This window comes from Nannospalax galili, unplaced genomic scaffold (assembly GCF_000622305.1).
Source record: "Nannospalax galili isolate Female #2095 unplaced genomic scaffold, S.galili_v1.0 scaffold1227, whole genome shotgun sequence".
Lineage (NCBI taxonomy): Eukaryota > Metazoa > Chordata > Mammalia > Rodentia > Spalacidae > Nannospalax > Nannospalax galili.
The window spans coordinates 86,045-104,877 of record NW_008356461.1 but is presented as its reverse complement, the minus strand read 5'-3'; the positions used below and the strand labels follow the sequence as shown (position 1 = coordinate 104,877).

General features: G+C 42.2%; 1 protein-coding gene across 1 annotated transcript in view; it reads left to right on the top strand.

Moving 5' to 3' along the window:
- Positions 1-18,833, top strand: part of LOC103751216 (steroid sulfatase) — a 124,794-nt gene that overhangs the window by 95,636 nt on the left and 10,325 nt on the right. Inside the window, exons 2-5 of the mRNA XM_029556919.1 lie at positions 1,153-1,293; positions 5,530-5,651; positions 5,757-5,879; positions 9,593-10,016. Coding sequence (XP_029412779.1) covers positions 1,153-1,293; positions 5,530-5,651; positions 5,757-5,879; positions 9,593-10,016 — 810 coding nt within the window. The remainder of the gene's footprint in view (positions 1-1,152; positions 1,294-5,529; positions 5,652-5,756; positions 5,880-9,592; positions 10,017-18,833) is intronic.

Genomic DNA, 18,833 nt, shown 5'->3' with positions numbered 1-18,833 from the left:
ATACTGAGTACAATAAGGTATAACTATATTAATTCAACACTGTGAACCTAAAAATTACAGCTACTTTTGAAAGAGCTACATCTTTGCTCTGGAAACTGTTATTGAGCATATTAAAACTGTAATGATATGCTTCTTCTATTCGTGTAGTTATTAAAAATTTAAAAAAAAAACCAAACCAAAACAAAACAAATGACGTGGTTTCTGCTTATGGTGTGGGCACAGATCTAATTTCAGCACTTGGGAGGCCACGAGGCAGAAGGAAGAGATTTCAAGGCCAGCTTTGGCTACATAGCAAGTGTGAGGACAGCATGTGCTACATGAAGCCTGTCTCAAAACTTCAATCAATCCAATCAATGAATTATTCAGGCCAATTAATCACCTTATTAAGTTTAGGAATCAGAAGAGCCGTCAGATAGGGTTGCCTTTGCGTCTCTGCCGTCCCAAAGGTGATTGGTACAGTCTACCCTCGTTTTCTGGCTACTGCTCCTAAAAGAAGACTTGCTACTGCCCTCTGGGGGAGGCCAGCGATGCTGCGGAACACCCTGACGTGGGTACATGGACGGTCCAGCACTGCAGATGTTGAGAAATGATCTTCTAATGAGGTCCCTGGCCTGTGCTGTAACTGTCTCCTAGCTCTCTCCTTTGCACGTGCGTGCACTCTTTCCCAAGGCCTAATTAAGTAATTTCCTGAATATTTATTTACTCCCAGGACCTCAGGGAGAGAACTGCAAACATTACCCCTGGCTTCAGCACTGAAAGGTTATAAATACTTAATGGTGAGGTAGGGTAAACATGCATTGAAAAAAATTCCAGCTCTGGCACGGTTTTAAACCACCTTCCTGGGTTTCACTTAAAAAAAAAAAAACTTTATCACCATAAATTAATTATGCATAAAACCTGCACTCATTGTTTTCATTCATGTATTTTGATCGTGTTCCCTCTTTTGTCTCCCTCCCAAACCCACTGACCCGCTTCCTGTTCGCAGCTAGTCCTCCCTCCGGCTTTATTTTGCGGCCTTGTTACCTAATGACTTGACTTAGTGTCCTGGTAAAATGTGTGCCAAGAGGAAAGCAGAGCCGCACAGCTCGAGAAGGATGAAGAGTCATGGCGTAGGCATCCTGCAGTGATCATTTCTCTCTTTGCGTTCTGCAGGAAGATGAGGATCCTAAGCCTTGTGGCGCTTTTTCTATGTCAAGCCCACAGCCAAGCAACCTCAAGGCCGAACATCCTCCTGATCATGGCGGACGACCTTGGCATCGGGGACCCTGGGTGTTACGGAAACAAGACTCTCAGGTTTGCAGACGCAGATGTTATGGGAATAGGGAGATCGTTCACAGCTACTAATCATGTCCGTGCCTGGCTTGCTGTGCGGACAGGGAATAAGAAACAAGACTCTCAGGTTTGCAGACGCAGATGTTATGGGAATAGGGAGATCCGTTCACAGCTACTAATCATGTCTGTGCCTGGCTTGCTGTGCGGACAGGGAATAGAAGTCTGCTGCAGGCAGGTGTGAATGGAGTGGCTTTAATCCACACAAGGAGTTTGATGAAGGCAAAGCCTTTACTAAAGAGCTCTTCATCCTATTTCTTCCTTATTCATCACTACTGTGGAGTACTGTACCCCGCTTCCCTCCCCTTTTCTCTGTGCTGTCTAATCTTTGGTATCCAAGCTTTTCTGGTGAGGTCTGTTCCTGCCCCGGCTCACCTGGCTTTCCTCTTACCTCCAGACCTCATTTTTCTTCCCTCCCAGGACTCTCCATCTTAACCACTGACACTGTCTCTGTAACGTTTATACTGCTATAACTGGGTTACTTACTAACATCAGGCACCTATTGATCTCAGTTTTGAGGCTCCAAGGACAAAATCAGAGTCTGCCAGAAATGCTGTGTGGTGAGGGCTGCCTCCTTATTTATATAAGGTGCCTCCTCAGGGTGGAAGGGACAGAGAGCTCTCTAGAGTGTCTTTTACAAGGGCACTTATCCTTGAGCCTGGGCCCTCATGATCTCACACCACCACTACCACCACCACCACCACCACCACCACCCACCTTCAAATCTTATCAGCTTGGAGATGAGAATTTTGAGAGGAACATAAACATTTTTCACATGATAGTTCTAGGGATAGTCATGAGGAGAAATGTTATACTTTCTAATGACATAGCTTTCAAAGGACCAGAGATGATGTCAGCATACTGAGAATCACAGTGTGAACCAGATTGAGGGCATCTGAGGCCAGAATTTAAGCATTTCCCTAAAGGAGTGTATAGTTTCTAAGCCTTCTAAGTCATAGTTACTTAATATACAACATATTTTAAGGACTCTTTTGGTACTAAGGAAGAAATTAAATGCAAGTATAGCACAAGACAGGCATCTGGAATTTGTTTTGTCTGATTCGTTAAAAATTTTTTTTTTCAATTTATTTTTATTCTATGTGTATGAGAATTTTGCCTGCATACACATGTGTGCATCCTATGCATGCAGTGACTGAGGGACCAGAAGGGGACAAGGGATCCCCTCCCTGGGACTGGAGTTACAGTTGGTTGTGAGCCATGATGTGTGTGTGTGCTGGGAACTGATAGCCAGATCCTCCGCAAGACCAGCACGTGCTTTTAACCACTAAGCCATCTCTCCAGACTCTGTTGTATTCTTTTAAAATTTATTTAAATTAACATTTTATTTTATACCTAGGAGGGTTTTGCCTGCATTTAGGTATGTATGCCACATGCATGCAATGCCCGAGGAATGCTGGAAAGCATAGATCCCTGGGAACTGGAGTTACAGATGTTTATGAGGTGCCGTGTGCATTCTGGGAACTGAATCCAGGTCGTCTGCGAGAGCAGCCACTGTCCTTTGCATCTGAGGCATCCCTCAAGACCCTTTGTTTTACTCTTAATGAGAAAATGATGACATAAAAATAATTGGGTCACTCAAAAGATAAAAACATAAAGTAAATGAAGTGAAACAAAGATAAACGAGAAGGAAAGGTGGGGGAGAAGACATTTAGTTTTACCAGAACATCCTCTTAGGACTGACGAAGGACTCTTATGCGAAGGGATTGGGGACAGAGCCAGGCATCACGGGCTATTTTCATTTCCATCTCCTTCACTCAGATGCCTCTTTTTTCAAAATAACAAGTGTCATAAGAAGTGTATTTCTCAGTTCTTTATCAGATCAAACAAAAACTGATTAGCTAATTGATTTTATAGCATTAGCATCAAACCCGGGGCCTCATGCATAAACAAGGGCTCTTACCATACTGTGTGAAAATGCCAGCTTTTGAAAAAAAGAATCAATCCTTTTTTCTTTTCTGGAGAGTATCCTGTGGCCTAGTCTGGCCTTGAAGTCACCGTGGAGCTGAGTATGACCTCAAACTTCTAGTTCCACTATCTGTACCTGCCAGTTGCTGAGATTATAGTTTTGTGTCACCATGTCTAATTTATCTGGTGCTGGTGACTCAACTCTATCTCCCAGTTATTGTTTTTAAAGGTAATGTTGTTTACAATGAATACGGAAGGTTATGTCAGCTTGCATTGGAATCTGTGCATCAGAGGTTAAATATCTGCTGACCTAAAATATAATAGTTAAAAATGTAAAAACCTGTATAGAATTAACATCTGTCCTCAATATTTCCATTATAATTTTAGAGGGCCTTGTAAATGTTCTGGCCTACTTGGGCTACATTTTCTAAAAAATATACATAAATAGAAATTTTAAATGCATGGATCTCTTTTGGACACCTGTGACATAACTCTTAAAGTAGTCTTTTTTTTGGGGGGGGAGAGCATAACTATAATATTGTTAGTTTTTTTCCCATTGTGTACAGCATTTAAAAATGATGTGCATTTCTAAAGTTTCCTGGCATAACATATTTCCTAAAACAATGGCTTACTAGGAAGCTCTTTAAAGTAAAAAAATTAAAATCAACGTTCATCATCTACCAGCTAGTGAATAAAACAAGAAAAACAATGTCAGCAAAGTATGGCAGGATCATTGTCCTCACCACATTTGTCTTTTCTTCCATCTGTACGTGACTTCCAGGCTTCTGGAATGACCTTCTCCGTTCTATATTTTTATCACGTCATGGTCCCCAAATAGTCAGATTGTTTCCTGGGCAAATCATGTCAGTAGGAGGTTTAAGTCAACTACAGAGACTAGGCGAGACTCCCGAGCACCCATTCACTGAAAGTGAAACAAAGTAGACGTGTTGACAGAAAAATGCAGTAAGTTCATCATGGCACACATAACACATGCAAGGAGGCGATCTTCCACCTGAAGCCTCCAGGAGTCATCCGTGAGAGTTGGGATGTGGACAAACGAATGGGCAGATGCACAGCGAGCACTGTTGGGAAACAGCCCTGGGAACCCCTGTGTTACTTTACCTGGAGTCAGTTGCTTTATCAGGAGACTGTGAGTTACTCTCCTATACACAAACCTTGTGGCTAAAGAGCAGCTCTGAAATTTCACAAGTGTTCTGTCTGTGCTTGGAACTTACCGTATGGGAGATCACCAGTCAGGGTGTTGAAAATCGCCTGGGATACTGCTGGAGGATGGTGGGTATATGATATATCTTAATGTACTCCAAAAACATAAAGACTTGAATGTCTGAATTAATGCCTGGAAGATATCAGGAGTTCTAAAGGTGCCGATGCACTCCTGGAGAAAAACGTACTAAGACTGCTTCCCGTGCAAAATGTCTGTTTCCAGAAGTAAACTCTTGAAGAACTATCTCTTAAGCATGGTGGCAGTGCATACCTGTAATCCCAACACAGCCACCATGATACAAAAGGTTCTGGAGTTCAAGGTCATCCTTGGCAACATTGCAGGTCTGCGGCCAGCCTGTGGTACATGAGACTGTCTGAAAAAGAGAAAAGAATAGCGAGGTGCAGGGAGATGGTTCAGGAGGTTCAGGGAGATGGTTCACGAGATAAACTGTTTGCAGCACAAACAGGAGGACCTGAGGTTGACCCCCAGTACCCACGTAAAAAGCCGGGAGGCATATGGCATGCATCTGTGATCTGGAGAGACAAAGGCAGCAGGCTCCCTGGATCTTGCTGGCTAGGCAGTCAATCGAAGCCACTGAGCTCTCGATTTAGTAAGAAAGCTGTCTCCAAAAATCATGCATAAAGCAACTGACAAAGACGTTGAATATCAACTTCTGGGCTCCACACACATGCACACATACACATAGAAACACAGATAATAACTAAAAAGGAACATCAACTAAGACTGTGGGGCGGATGGAGCATAACAACTGTCTGTTCACTGCATGTATCTATTTTTTCCTGGGCCATAAGATCCTGTTTTTAGATGGCATAGGAGCCCAGTCTTGCGATGTGGTTCCTGTCTGGTAACGCAGGGCTAGGGAGCCCTGGATCTCTGGAACCCTGGCTGTCTGCTTCCTGGCTGCTCTACCTCTCCTCTTCCTGCATTCACTTGTATAATCCCTGGTGGTCACTGAGGACTAGGCATACAACTCTCAGGCCGGCTTCATGCTGAAGTTCTTTAGAAACAATCTGGTTCTCTTGCTGTAGGACTCCCAACATTGACCGCCTGGCTAGCGGAGGTGTGAAACTCACTCAGCACCTGGCAGCGTCGCCCCTGTGTACACCCAGCAGGGCGGCCTTCATGACGGGCCGGTACCCCGTGCGATCAGGTAACCACCTGTGTATGTCAGTGATCTGGGTCTCCACCTCACTGCAGACTCCAGTACCACAGATCACCTGCTGTTTACCTGGTACTTTTCTTCTTCCCACGGCAGGAATGGCATCTCGGAACAGGATTGGGGTGTTCATCTTCTCGGCTTCTTCTGGAGGGCTGCCCCCCAGTGAGATCACTTTTGCCAGGCTTCTGAAAGATCAGGGCTACTCAACAGCACTGATAGGTATGTGAAGGAGCGCATGGAAAGTGGGAGGTGCGGATGGGGTTGGAGACAGAAGAGAGAATTGGGGGGGGAGGTACTGATCATGATCGTGGGTGCGGAGAGAGAACATGGGGCAGACCCTAGTGACAGATGTGGGGTGATTTGTTTTGTGGTTTGCATACCTTGACATGGGATTAACATGCTCCTGAGTCTAGAATATAACATGGATCCTGTCTGGGTGGCTTGAATATATACATAAGAGTGGGGGTGTGTGTGGGGGGGTGGGGTGTGTGTGTGTGTGTTCCTATGTGTGTGTGTCTCTGTCTGTTGTAGGTAAATAGTAGTGGCTGTTGATAGATGATTTTTAGATAGAGAGATAACAGATACATCAATGATAATGATTAATAGTAGATGATTTATAGGTAGATAGGAAATAGATATCAGGTAATATTAGGTTGATAGCCAGATGAATGGATAGACAGAAAGGTAGAAAGATGAACCGATAAATGCATAGATAGATAAGTATAGACACATAGATGAGAGGCATGGTGGATTCATGCTTTGATAGATGATTGAAAGATAGATGACAGGCAGATAGGCACATGAAAAACAAGAAGACAGATACATAGATTCATAGATAGATGAATAATGTAAGTGGACAGACAGAAGATCAAAGATAAATGGATAAATGGATGAAATGATAGAGGATGAGTAGACAGATTAGAGATTAATATAGACACGTTAGAGACACAAATACGAGACAGATAATAAGTGGGTAGATGATAGTATAAACAGCTGGATATATGATTGGATGGATGGATTGGATAGATTATAGATTGTATAGATAAAAATAGGCTAGATGATTGATGATAGATGATTGATAGATGATATATAGATGATAGATGATGGATAGATAATAGATAGATAGATAGACAGATGATAGATAAATAGATGACAGATAGATGATAGATAGATCAATGATAGATGATAGATAAATAGATAATACATAGATAGATAGATGATAGATATAGATAGATGATAGATAGATGATAGATATGGATAGATAGATGATAGATAGATAGATGATAGGTAGATAGATGAGAGATAGATGATAGATTGATAGATAGATGGTAGATAGATAGACAGATAGATGGATAGACAGATAGATGATAGATAGATAGATAGATAGATGATAGATAGATCGGTAGATAGATGATAGATAGGTAGATGATAGATACATAGATGATAGATAGATAAATGATAGATAGGTAGGTAGGTAGATAGATAGAGAGATAGAGAGATAGATGGATAGATATAGACAGATACCTGGGTAATGGTAAGTGGACAAAGTAGAGATGGAAGATGAAGGACTAAATGAATGATATGATCAATAAGGGGCTGATAGATGAGAAATGTAGATACGCAAGAGATATGGATACAAGAGGGATAATTAATAAATAGAGAAAAGGTAGAGTGGCTGGAGAGAGGATTGGAAGCATGGATGGAATCGATCTTAGCACAGAAGATCGATGGTAAATAAATAATAGATACATACATAGATGATCGATAATGATATATGGACAGACGTAGGATGGAAGCCGAATCGATGGATGAATGGATGAAATTATTGATGATGGGGAGGTCGATGAGAGGTAAATATACATACATGAGAAACAGATGTAGCAGAAATGAATGAATAAATGGATATGTGGATAGAGTGGGTGGATTGATGGGATAGATCATGAATAATACAGAAGATAGGTGATAAATAGATCGATTGATGGATAGATGATAGATAAGTGATAGATCCATATATGATATATAGCTAGATGATAGATAGATAATATGTAGATAGATGATAGATGGATGATAGATAACAATATGTGGACAGACAGAAAATGGAAGAGGAATACATAAATGAATGAAATGATCAATGATGGGTGGAGAGCAGAGATGTGAATAGGTACAGGAGACATACAGCTAGATAACTGAAAGGTATAATAAATGATAGTAGGTTGGATGGATAAGCTAGATCATAGATAATACAGATTTCAGGTGATTGACAATAGCCGATAGCTAGGTATATATAAAGACAGCTTACAAAGCTGTGTACACCATCTTACTGCTAAATATATTTGTTTTACTTTTCAATATTAAAATTGCATGTCAGGGACATTTCCAACACTGTAAGAAGCACGTGAAATATTCAACCAAGGAAGAGAAAACTTTCATTTGTGTTTCACAGTTCTAGAAGTTTCCATCAGTTATCTATTGAACACCATTGCACTGGATGTGTATTAGCAAATCATGGTCAGAGGTCCTGGTGGGAAAAAAAAATCTTTTAACCATTATTAGAGTGTGGAAAAGCACAAGAGGAAGGATTTGTGGTCCTACTGTGTGCTTTAAGAATGTCCAATGACCTAGGCTCCTCCCACTGGGCCCCACTTCATAAAAATTCTGTTACATCCTCATAGCACCAAACTGGGAGACCATGCCTGTAACACATGGACCTCTGGGGGATATTTATATAGTCCTTGGAGAGGTGACTCCTAGATCACATCATAAGAACAAAATGACCCTCCTTATGCCCATATTTTTTCAAAAGAAAAATCACTCTCACCAGACGCAGTACTGCACACCTTTAATCCCAGCACTCAGGAGGAAAGGCAGGTGGATCTCTGTGGGATTGAGGCCCGCACTATAGTTTACATAGTGTGTTCCAGGGCAGTTGGGGTACAGGGAGACCCTGTGTCAAAGCAGCAACGACGATCATCTCCCTTTTCTTTGGTGAGGCACTAATTCATTTGGCAGCATCATTAAATTTTTGTAAGAAACTTCCAGAGGCATTTGGAATAGTTGTAGAGTTAGTATGACTTCTCCATGTTTCACGGGTACATTTTTGAAAACGGATTCATTACTATTTAAAGTGTTTATGTTTTGTGAATTTCATACATGTATACAGGAAGACATGCTCATATCTACAGTACATTTCCCTGCCCAACTGCCACCATATTTCCCTGAAACACACCTTAATCCCATCATCATAGCTTTTGTTAAAACCCAACTAAATGTAGTTAGTGCTACACAGCTTGGTCTAAAACTCTATAAAGGCATGTCTCAAAAACAAAAATACATTTTTCCATATAGCTTTGTTTCATGTCCTTAAATAATATGAGATCGTTTTGTACTTGTGTTTTTCTTTGGGTTTTTTTTTTTCAGTTGCCAAATTATTGTTTCCTGGTAGAGTTGAGAAGCTAACCACTTAGTGTTAAGTAGTAAGAAACGAAGGCCTGTATAGTCTGGATCAACAATATCTCCCAAAAGCTCACGTGTGGAAGGCTTGTTCTGCAGGAAGTGGTACTTGTAAGAGCTAGAGGAAACTTTAGGGATAGGATGGAATGGGAGTAAGTTGGGTCATTGGTGGTCTGTAGACTCGTCATCTACTCTCTCTCAGAGCCTTTGGTTTGCCACGAAGTGAGCAGCTTTACTTCCCCTACTTTTGCAAAGGCTTTCTGGCCTCAGCACATTAGCCGTGGATTCTTGAGACAAAATGCACCTTTCTTCCTTCAAGAGGATTATCTCATGCGTTTTGTCATAGTGACGGAAAGCTACCAGAAAACCTGTAGTTATACGGATAGACTGATAAAATAGAAAGAGCGTAGGAGATTCAGCATATGGGGATTAGTAGCTGGCGTTCAAGTGGTGTTCAAGTTTCTCCCTATTTGTGTTTTCAGGGAAATGGCACCTCGGGATGAACTGTTACAACATGACCGACTTCTGTCACCACCCTCTACGACACGGCTTTGATTACTTCTACGGGATTCCGACAACCAACCTCAGAGACTGCAGGCCCGGGGAAGGCACAGTCTTCGGCATGGCCTACAGATGGATGGTCTTCATCCCCCTTCAGATCGTTGGGGTCACGGTGCTGACATTGGCTGTCCTCCGCTGGCTAGGGCTGCTTCACGTACCCTACGGTGTTTTCCTGTTCCTCTTCCTCCTGGCTGGCACGATCGCTGCCTCCTTCCTGTGCTTCCTACACTACTTCCGGCCCACGAACTGCTTCCTGATGAAGAACTATGACATCTCCCAGCAACCCACATCCTATGACAACCTCACTCAGAGGCTGGCAGTAGAAGCCACTCAGTTCATAAAGAGGTTAGTATGTATCTCCTTTGTTATGAATTTGTAGTGACTTACAATAGCCGTGCAAGACACAAGGTGTCGATTGCACCCATAGATCTCTGTCCACACTAGGTAGAGGCCTCTCTTAACCATCTCTTCCACATGATGTGGGAAATGATAACAATGTGGGACCTGACAGGATACATGGTCTAAGGTGTGTCGTGCTTGTATGGTTGTGGTAGTTCCTTTCCCCATTTGCTTCAACATAATACGTCGGCTGACAGTTTGAGAGTTCAGCACATCATGGTGGGGGAGGCCTGACGGCAGGAGCTTCAGACAAGCGGTCACATTACGTCCGTAATCAAGAACGAGAGTGAGATGAAATGTTGATGCTCAGCTTACTTTCCTGTTTGTATTCACTTGACTAGCCCAAGCCATGAAATGGTGCTGTGCACGTTTAGCCTAGGTCTTCCCAGCTCATTCAACCTCATCTAGATAATCCTTCCCATGTTCCCAGACACTAAACTGATCTAGATAATCCCTCACAGGCATGTCCGAAGGCTTCCCTTCTAGGTGATACTAGGCGATCGTGTCAGGTTGACAAGATTAACCATGCTGCTGTTTGTAAAAACTTCTGGCATCCGTTGTGTGAACACAGAAAACTTTGCAGCAACTTGGTAAAAATCATTCTTGGATAAAATTGCTCTGTGGTGTTATAGTCTGATCAGTCACTGAATGTCATATCCAGGTGTCCTGAGAGAATTGCCCAAGAACCATAGCAGCTTGTTTATAAAACATATTTTCAAAGATGATGATGACAGCAGCTTGCTTATAAAACATATTTTCAAAGATCAGATGATGCATTTATCTATCCTGTACTCAGAGTATCCTAGGCAATTTACAGATGTCTTCCTGAAAGTGTTGAGAGTGAGATGGAAGTAAAGTTCATAAAAAGCAGAAAAAGAAAGCTGTAGAGATGGTTCAGTGGGTAAGTGCATAAGTGCTTCCACATTGTATTAGTCAGGGTTCTCTAAAGGAATGGAATTCCTAAAGGAGTCCAGCAATGAGTAGCCCAACAATGGCTGCACCACACTGGACAGGCTGAGAATCCAGTAGTTGTTCAAGTCATGAAGATGCATGTCTCAAAAGTGCCAATCTGGTGCTGAAGGTCGAAACGATTCCTGGAGATCTGCTACTCTTCAGTCTATGTTGGAATCCAGAAGAAATTGATTCTGTTGTCTGTGAAGGAAATATCACAGCAACAAGATGAACCTGCCAGTGAGAGAGAAGGCAAGCAGGCCAAAGAGCAAACACTCCCTTCCGCGTGACCTTCCATGTGGGCTGCCATCGGAAGGTAACGCCCACATGTAGCGTGGGTATTCTGGCTTCCAATAATCTGATCAAAAAAGTCTCTCAGTTCTACATCTAGTCATGCATGCATGTTCCCCACCAAGATCAGCCATCACACGTATGCCGAGTTCCCTCCTCAGCCTCCAAGTAGAAATCTAGGCGTGGTGGCTGGTGTATGTTGCGGTATCGGTTCTGCAGCAGTTGGGACATGCAGATCTGTGGGGTTCAGTGGCTAGGTAGCCTAACCTCATCAGTGAGTTCCGTGTCCCAGGGAGAGAGTCCACGTGAATAAACAAGGTGGACGGCTCCTAAGGAATGACACGTGAGGTTGGCCTCTGTCTTCCCTATGTAGTCAGATATATTTCCTAACACACAACATAGATAAGTACTCTCAGAGCGGAAAAACACGGATCTAGTCAAAGCTAAGTCACCTGGACACAAATGTTGAACTCACAATTGCCCAATTGAAATAGCTATAAAGCGTAAAAGAATAGTTTTTATGGAGAAGGCTTCCTCTTCATTCATATATCAAAGCCAGTGTGGGGAAACAATTTAAGCTCTTATAAAATTCACAGCGTTTCTCTACACAGTGCTGTTGTTGCTGAGATGCTAATTTGAGGTCTTCGTGAAGGGCATAGAGCAAAAATATTTCATAGATTTCTGTGCCCCACAAACAAGGTCCCTTTCGTGGGATCTAGTACATGGAATCCATGTGCATGTTTCTAAGTGTAGAAAAAGAAGGGTTAGCATGTATAGCCATCCGTTGCACAATTGCTCACGCTAATTTACTCCTTCAGGGATAAATTTATGTTGGGAAGAAAGTCAACATAAGTAATCCTCTGTTTAGGGTCATGCTTAATGCTTTTTAAGTAGCAAGGGATCTGTGTTACTCTTGCAAGGGATATAGTGGAGATTTCATACACACACACACACACACACACACACACACGCACACAGCTCTCTGGATGTGTGTTAAATGAGGATCCTCCTAGTACCAGAGCTAGCACTGCTGTTTTTCCTGTCTGTATATTCAATGCAGTATAAAAGAGACACAACTTAGTGTCCAGTGCAAATGGTGTCACCGTATGTCGTGGGTATCAGTGGAGCAGATACTGGTTGAGGGTTTTCCCATTGTACATGAGGCATCATGGGTATGCATGTCATAGTGTGTACATTTCACACTTGTCAAGTGCTTTGTTCATGCTGTGTAACGGCTTTAGCAGAAGGGTCAACATGTATCCTACGATGGAGAAGCTTTGAGGTTCAAAACCTTCAGTGTTATTTGGTTCCTGTAGTTGTAATCTAGACAGAAGCTAAAACAGAGATAAGGGCTGAGGAGATGGATCAGTCACTAACGTGTTTGCTCTATAGCCACGGAGACTCATGTAAAGAGCCTGGGGCAGTGGTATGCCCCTGTAATCCCAGCACTGAGGAGGTGGAGACAGACAGGAGGATCTCTGGGGCTCACTGGCCAGCCAGCCTCGCCTACCTGGAAAGCTCCAGATCAGTGAGAATCCTTGTCTCAAAAGATACATTTTATGTGGTTGCCTGTACAAGACCAGTATAAGATAAAGCCAGTCACCATGCCAACATGGACTGGGATCCCTAGGTGAAGAACTATCCCTAACAGTTGCTGACTGATGTGGGGACAGTCGGTTTCTTTTAGGGTTTTGGACACTGTAGGCGCCGGTGGATGGCCCCCACAGCCGTGCACAACAGGCAGCACTATTTTGACCATTGTTTTAAAAACTGAAGACACGAAATTAAGAGAGGAACATGGAAGAAAAGGTCTGGGAGGTGTTGCAGGGGAGGTTGGATACAACCAAAATGCATTATATAGAAGTATGAAGTCCTCAAAGAATAATAAGAACTGTATTTTAAAGAGTAAGGTAGAGAGCGATTAAGGAAGACAACTGACATCACTCTGTCCTCCACCTGTGAACACATACATTTCTACACACACACACACACACACACACACACACACACGGCCAAAATCAAGCAAACCAGAGGTACCAGAAGAAACCGAGTGTTGCAGGGGGGCGGGGGTTGACCCTAGACTTCCATCATTTCTGTTTGTTAATTTGTTTGCTCTATCATGCATGGTAGCATGGCATACATACTTACAAGGTCCATGTGAGGCTTGATGGATAGCAGTGCAGATGTTGGAAGACGTGTCTCAAAAGCCTCTGCACACACACATTTGCACCCAGTGCTTTTTCCTCACAGTGACACGAGAATGCTTCTCTGTGTTACCAAATCAGCCTTCCTTGCCCCCCCCTCTCTCTCACACACACACACACACACACACACACGCATAGGATGCTAGTTGCTAAAATGATGAATTTTGCAAAACAAAGTGGGTTTATTCATGAATTAGCCAAGTAAGGAGATGAGCAGGCAGGTCTCAAATCTGTCACCCCAGTGATGGGGTTTAGGGTTATTTATGGGATGATAAAGCCAGGTGATTTAAACCCTGGAGAGAAGCGACTGAAGTTGGGGAGAAGATATAGTATCTGTGGACTCTGTACTTTTAATCAAATATCATGGATATAAATAGGATATACGCTCAAAAATGTGGCAGTATTAGCGTGATTTGAGGGCAAAAGTTTTGACACTTGGGTGTCAAAGAATTTACTTTGTAGATGTAGTGTTTTCAAATAATTTCAGACGGCCGAAAGAGTTTCCAAGACTCTGGAAAATAACTTAGGCACCAAATGCCTGCAATCCTAGCACTGGGGTGGTAGAGACAGGAGGCTCTCTGGGGCTGGCTGGTCAGCCACTCTAGACAACTTTCCCACACAGCGTCACCAGCTGGAGACTAAGTGTTCCAGCATGTGGTCCCCAGGTGGGTGTTTTATAGTTAAACCATAACATATTAGTTGATGCTCTTCAGTTACCAAATTCATAGGAAATTTTGCATCAACGTTCTCCAGGTTGCAGACTATATGAAGGTATGAACTTATTAAATATATGTCTGTTTAGATGCCATTGGTAGAGGTTGGACTAGGGAGATGACTAGGTTGATAACATGCTTGCCACACAAGCGAGAGTACTCGGGTTCAGTCCCCAGCACCCGTGTAAAAAGGCTGCTGTGACTTCACACGTCCATAATTCCAGAGCCTGGCAGATGAACACAGGAGAATTCCTAGGACTTGCTAGCTAGCTGGTCCAGCCAAATTGGTGAACTCCGTTTTGAGAGACCCTGTGTCAGAAAAATAAGGTAGAAAGTAATTAAGACACTCAATGTTGACCTCTGACTTCCAAATACATACAACTGGGCACATCCACACATATACATGCACAGGCAAACATGCAGACACACACATAAAAATAAAGAGTTGCCATTGTTATAATTACAATAAATACTAATCCTTTTCTTTCAAGTTCATTCTAGGACAGTGCGTCACAGATACTGGGCACATCCACACATATACATGCACAGGCAAACATGCAGACACACACACATAAAAATAAAGAGTTGGCATTGTTATAATTACAATAAATATTAATCCTTTTCTTTCAAGTTCATTCTAGGACAGTGCGTCACAGACGTAACTGCACAGGGGCAGACAGAGTCCTTGCATGGTGCCCGTACACCCTTGGGTTCTCTCTTTGACCTCTGGTTTCCCTAACCCTTCTTCAAAGCCATCACAGAGATACTAGATTTCCTTACGTCTTATCAGTAACCAAGGGTGGGGTTTGGGAGGCCCTTCTTTATTAATTTTTGGTGTATATGTACATACTTGTGTGTGAAGGTGCACGTATGTCTGCCGCTATGGAAGTTCGAAGTCAGCCTCAGGAATCTTTCCGCTGGCATTGTCCGCCTTCTTCTTAGTGGCCTGGACCTCACAAAGTAGGTGAGTCTGGCCAGTCAGGGAGTCCCAGGAATCCGCTTATCTCTGCCTACCCAGTGCTAGGGGATTACAAGCACCTGCAACCATGTTCAGCATTTGTTACATGGATTATGGGGAGGGGGGATGTTGAACTGAGGTCCTCATGCAAAGCATCTGACCTGTCTCAGTGCCCCTTCTGTATTATATTTTTTATGATTGGTAGTTTTGCAGTAAATAAATATGCTTTTGTGCAGGCATGGCTTACTTAATTGCACTTTCCGAAACCCCGTGACAGCTGATAGATGTATCATCGGGAGATACGACCTTTCATTATGCTCAGCTGCTTTCACCAGTTGGCACAGGCAGAGTGCAGAAAGGCATTTACAGCTTACCTCCAACCTCAGCTTATCACACGTCCAGCTGGGCTGTGGTGTGAGCGGTCCTGATGGATTGCTGAGGCTTGGCACAAAGCATTCTCTGAATAACGCGATCATGGGAGAGTCTCATTAGTTTACAGAAGATTAAGCTGGAAAGGAAACAGGAGATACTGATTTTAATTCAGAGTAGATCGGACAAACATTTACATGCAGATATAGGTGCACACTCAAAAATTAAAATCTTAAACAATGAAAACAAGTACCTTCAAAGAAGCAAACCTCCCAGTGTCAGTAGGTACCTTGTGATATGTGTCTGATTTGGGAAAGCTTTTAAGATACATGCCCGGGAATGGTGCTTTCAGCACGTATGAGTCTAAAGCAGAAGAACTGCTGTGAGTTTGAGACCAGCCTGGGCTATAGAGTGAGCTCCAAGCAAGACTGAGCTATGACACATGGTAGGACACTGATAATAGAACAAATAGCGGGTATGCTCTTTGAATGAGCCTCTCATTACAGGTTGTGCATATCATGATTGAATACTCTCCCTTTAAAAATATTTTGTTTTATTATGTGTATGAGTGTATTGCTTGCATAAGGAAGGTTTATAGTCACCATGTGGGTGCTGAGAATCGAACCCGGGTCCTCTGCAAGAGCAGTCAGTGCTCCTAACCACTGAGCCATCTCGCCAGCCCCCTAAATTTTAGTTTTTAATTGGCATATCATATAGCATTTTTTACTGAAATAGGATTATAAGATTTTATTGTAATATATATATATACACATATGTATAATTTGCATATCATATATGATAATGGTAAGTTCATCAATATACAACTTGCCATGACTGGATCAAAAATATAGAAAACATATGTTAGATATATGAGATTTAATCAGGAATAAGCGTTACTCAACAAAGAAAAGCCCATCATGACTTCCCTGGTAAACTATCGAGCCCAGAAATAAACATAGATTTTTCAAATGATTTTGTACAAAACTACCAAAGACTTTCATCAAATTGTGTATGTAAAAGCAGGTATTTACATGAACTAAAATAGCTTGAAGTTGGACCGTTACTTTATATCATACAAAATCAATTCACAACGACTCAAGCAAACAATCACGGGTCTAAAATTAGGAGAGCAGAAGGGGACCTACAGAAGGACAGCTTCATAATACTGAATGTGGCAGAGAGCTCAGACTCTAAGCTCTGAACTCCCAAAGCACAGGGAACGGAAGCAAAGCTAGATCAACCAGACTACATTGATATTAAGAACCTTTGTGTCTCTTTCTTACAAAGAAAAAGGCATCCCAGAGTATGAGGATATGTTCAGATTATACATCCGATAAGCCGTGAACATTGATGATATATAAGAAAATGTTATAGGCATGACGACAAAAAGCAAAGTATTTTTTGGATGGACAAAATTCTGGAGTAGACATTTCTACAAGGTAGATATACAAATGGTTAGAGTACGTAGGAAGCTGGTTGACAGCAACCATCACTAGAAGCAGTCAAATAGAGACGACAAAGGCAACCCCGTTATCTTAGGATGGTTGCTATTAAAAGTGAAGGCACAAAAGGACTTCAAGCATAAAAGAAAAAAAAAAGTGCTCAAAACAGCCAATTTCACGTGGTTCCGTTGGAAATTTTTATTCTTCCTGTCTTTCTTTTCTTTTTCTCAACAAAATGTTATTATTTTTTCAAAGCAGATATTTTAACACATATTGTGGAACAAGTTCTACACTGAATTATTTACATGTATTAATTCATTTTATAATCACTCTGAAAGATAATAACAAGCTAGATCTAGATCTAGGACTTGCATGCAGTCTTATCTACAGTTCTGTAAAGAGTCTGTTGGAAAAGTTGGGCCTAAAATATTGGTTCACATATACTGAGAATACTTTTTTTCTGATAAGATCCTCTGTTTCTTTTTTCTTTCTTTCTGTCTTTTTCTTTCTTCCTTCCTAGCATAAAAGATTCCTTCCTTCCTTCTTTCTTTCTTTCTTTCTTTCTTTCTTTCTTCTTTCTTCATATATGTCTTCTTCCTCCTTAACTTTTTTGTGGGGCTTTTTGCTACTCGAACATTGCCCCCTCTGAAGAGGTAACCCTAAAGTCTTTTCAGGACTAGATAAGAGCTCCCAAATACTTTTGACGTTTTTGGCCTTCGGAATGGAGTATGTTGCTAAGGGGCCCGAGGGCACTGTGAGTTTTGGCCAAGAAACTGGCTACATTTCTTTGCCGTCTTTTGACTCTAACCACCTAGCCAATTCCTACCTCCTATTCTTATGACACCACCCTCTGAAGAGGCTCCCCAAATTACCAGTAGGGAATTGGGGCACAGACCACTCTGGCTTCTTCCATGCTGAACAGGGAAGCAGGGTGAGGCAATTGGGGTACCCCTTCAGTGGGTCTATCTAAAAGACTCCCAAATTGCATAACTCTCATCTCTAAGGGGAGAAGAAAGTCTTTGACTCATGAATGGGAGATGTGAAGGAGAAGTAAAGGCAAGAGTACTTAGCATTACAAGTTCTAGACAGGGAACTAGAAAAAAGTCAGAACAGGGCAATTTTCAAATGTTCTTATGAGAGTCCATTGGAGTTTCTTGACAAGAGCTTCCAGAAGCATCCCTCTATTGGGTTCCTCCTCCTTTTGCTTTTGTCTGCCAAGGCTGGATGCAAGAGTGGTGGATTTGGGATTTGCCTTCAGGTATTTTGATAGCTGTTGGAGTGTCAGTTCCCTCTCAAAGGCTTCTAGATAGGGGGAGGAAAAAAATTATCCATCAGTTTAGGACAATAGCGGGTTGTCTCCCTTAGCTAGGGGTGGGCACTACAGTATTGGAGACCAAGATTTGAAGTTTCACATCTGAGCAGCGCTTTATGATTAGGAACAAAATCATCAATGAGAAATAACCATCTAAGTATTTATATGTACTTAAGCCTAATGTCTGGGAAGTGTAATCCCTTGAACTCTTAAATATACTGCTGATTTACTCTTTGATTATACTTTCCTTTTGGGTGTTTAAGATCATACAGTTGGCCAAATAAAGCAATTGATTTTTATACTTAAGATTGTTTGAGGATCTGTTCCTCAGGGGTCACATGGACTTGAGAGGAGCCCGTCTCCTTTCTTTTACCAGTTCCATCTATGTGAAGATAACTCAAAGGTCCTACTCGACCATGGCTGGCTTCACTTGGAAGCATGGAGGACATGATTCCTCTGTGTTGACCCTCCTCTTTGTAGACTGGACACTGGTTCAAGTCCATCTGGTGGGTTCTCCTCGGCC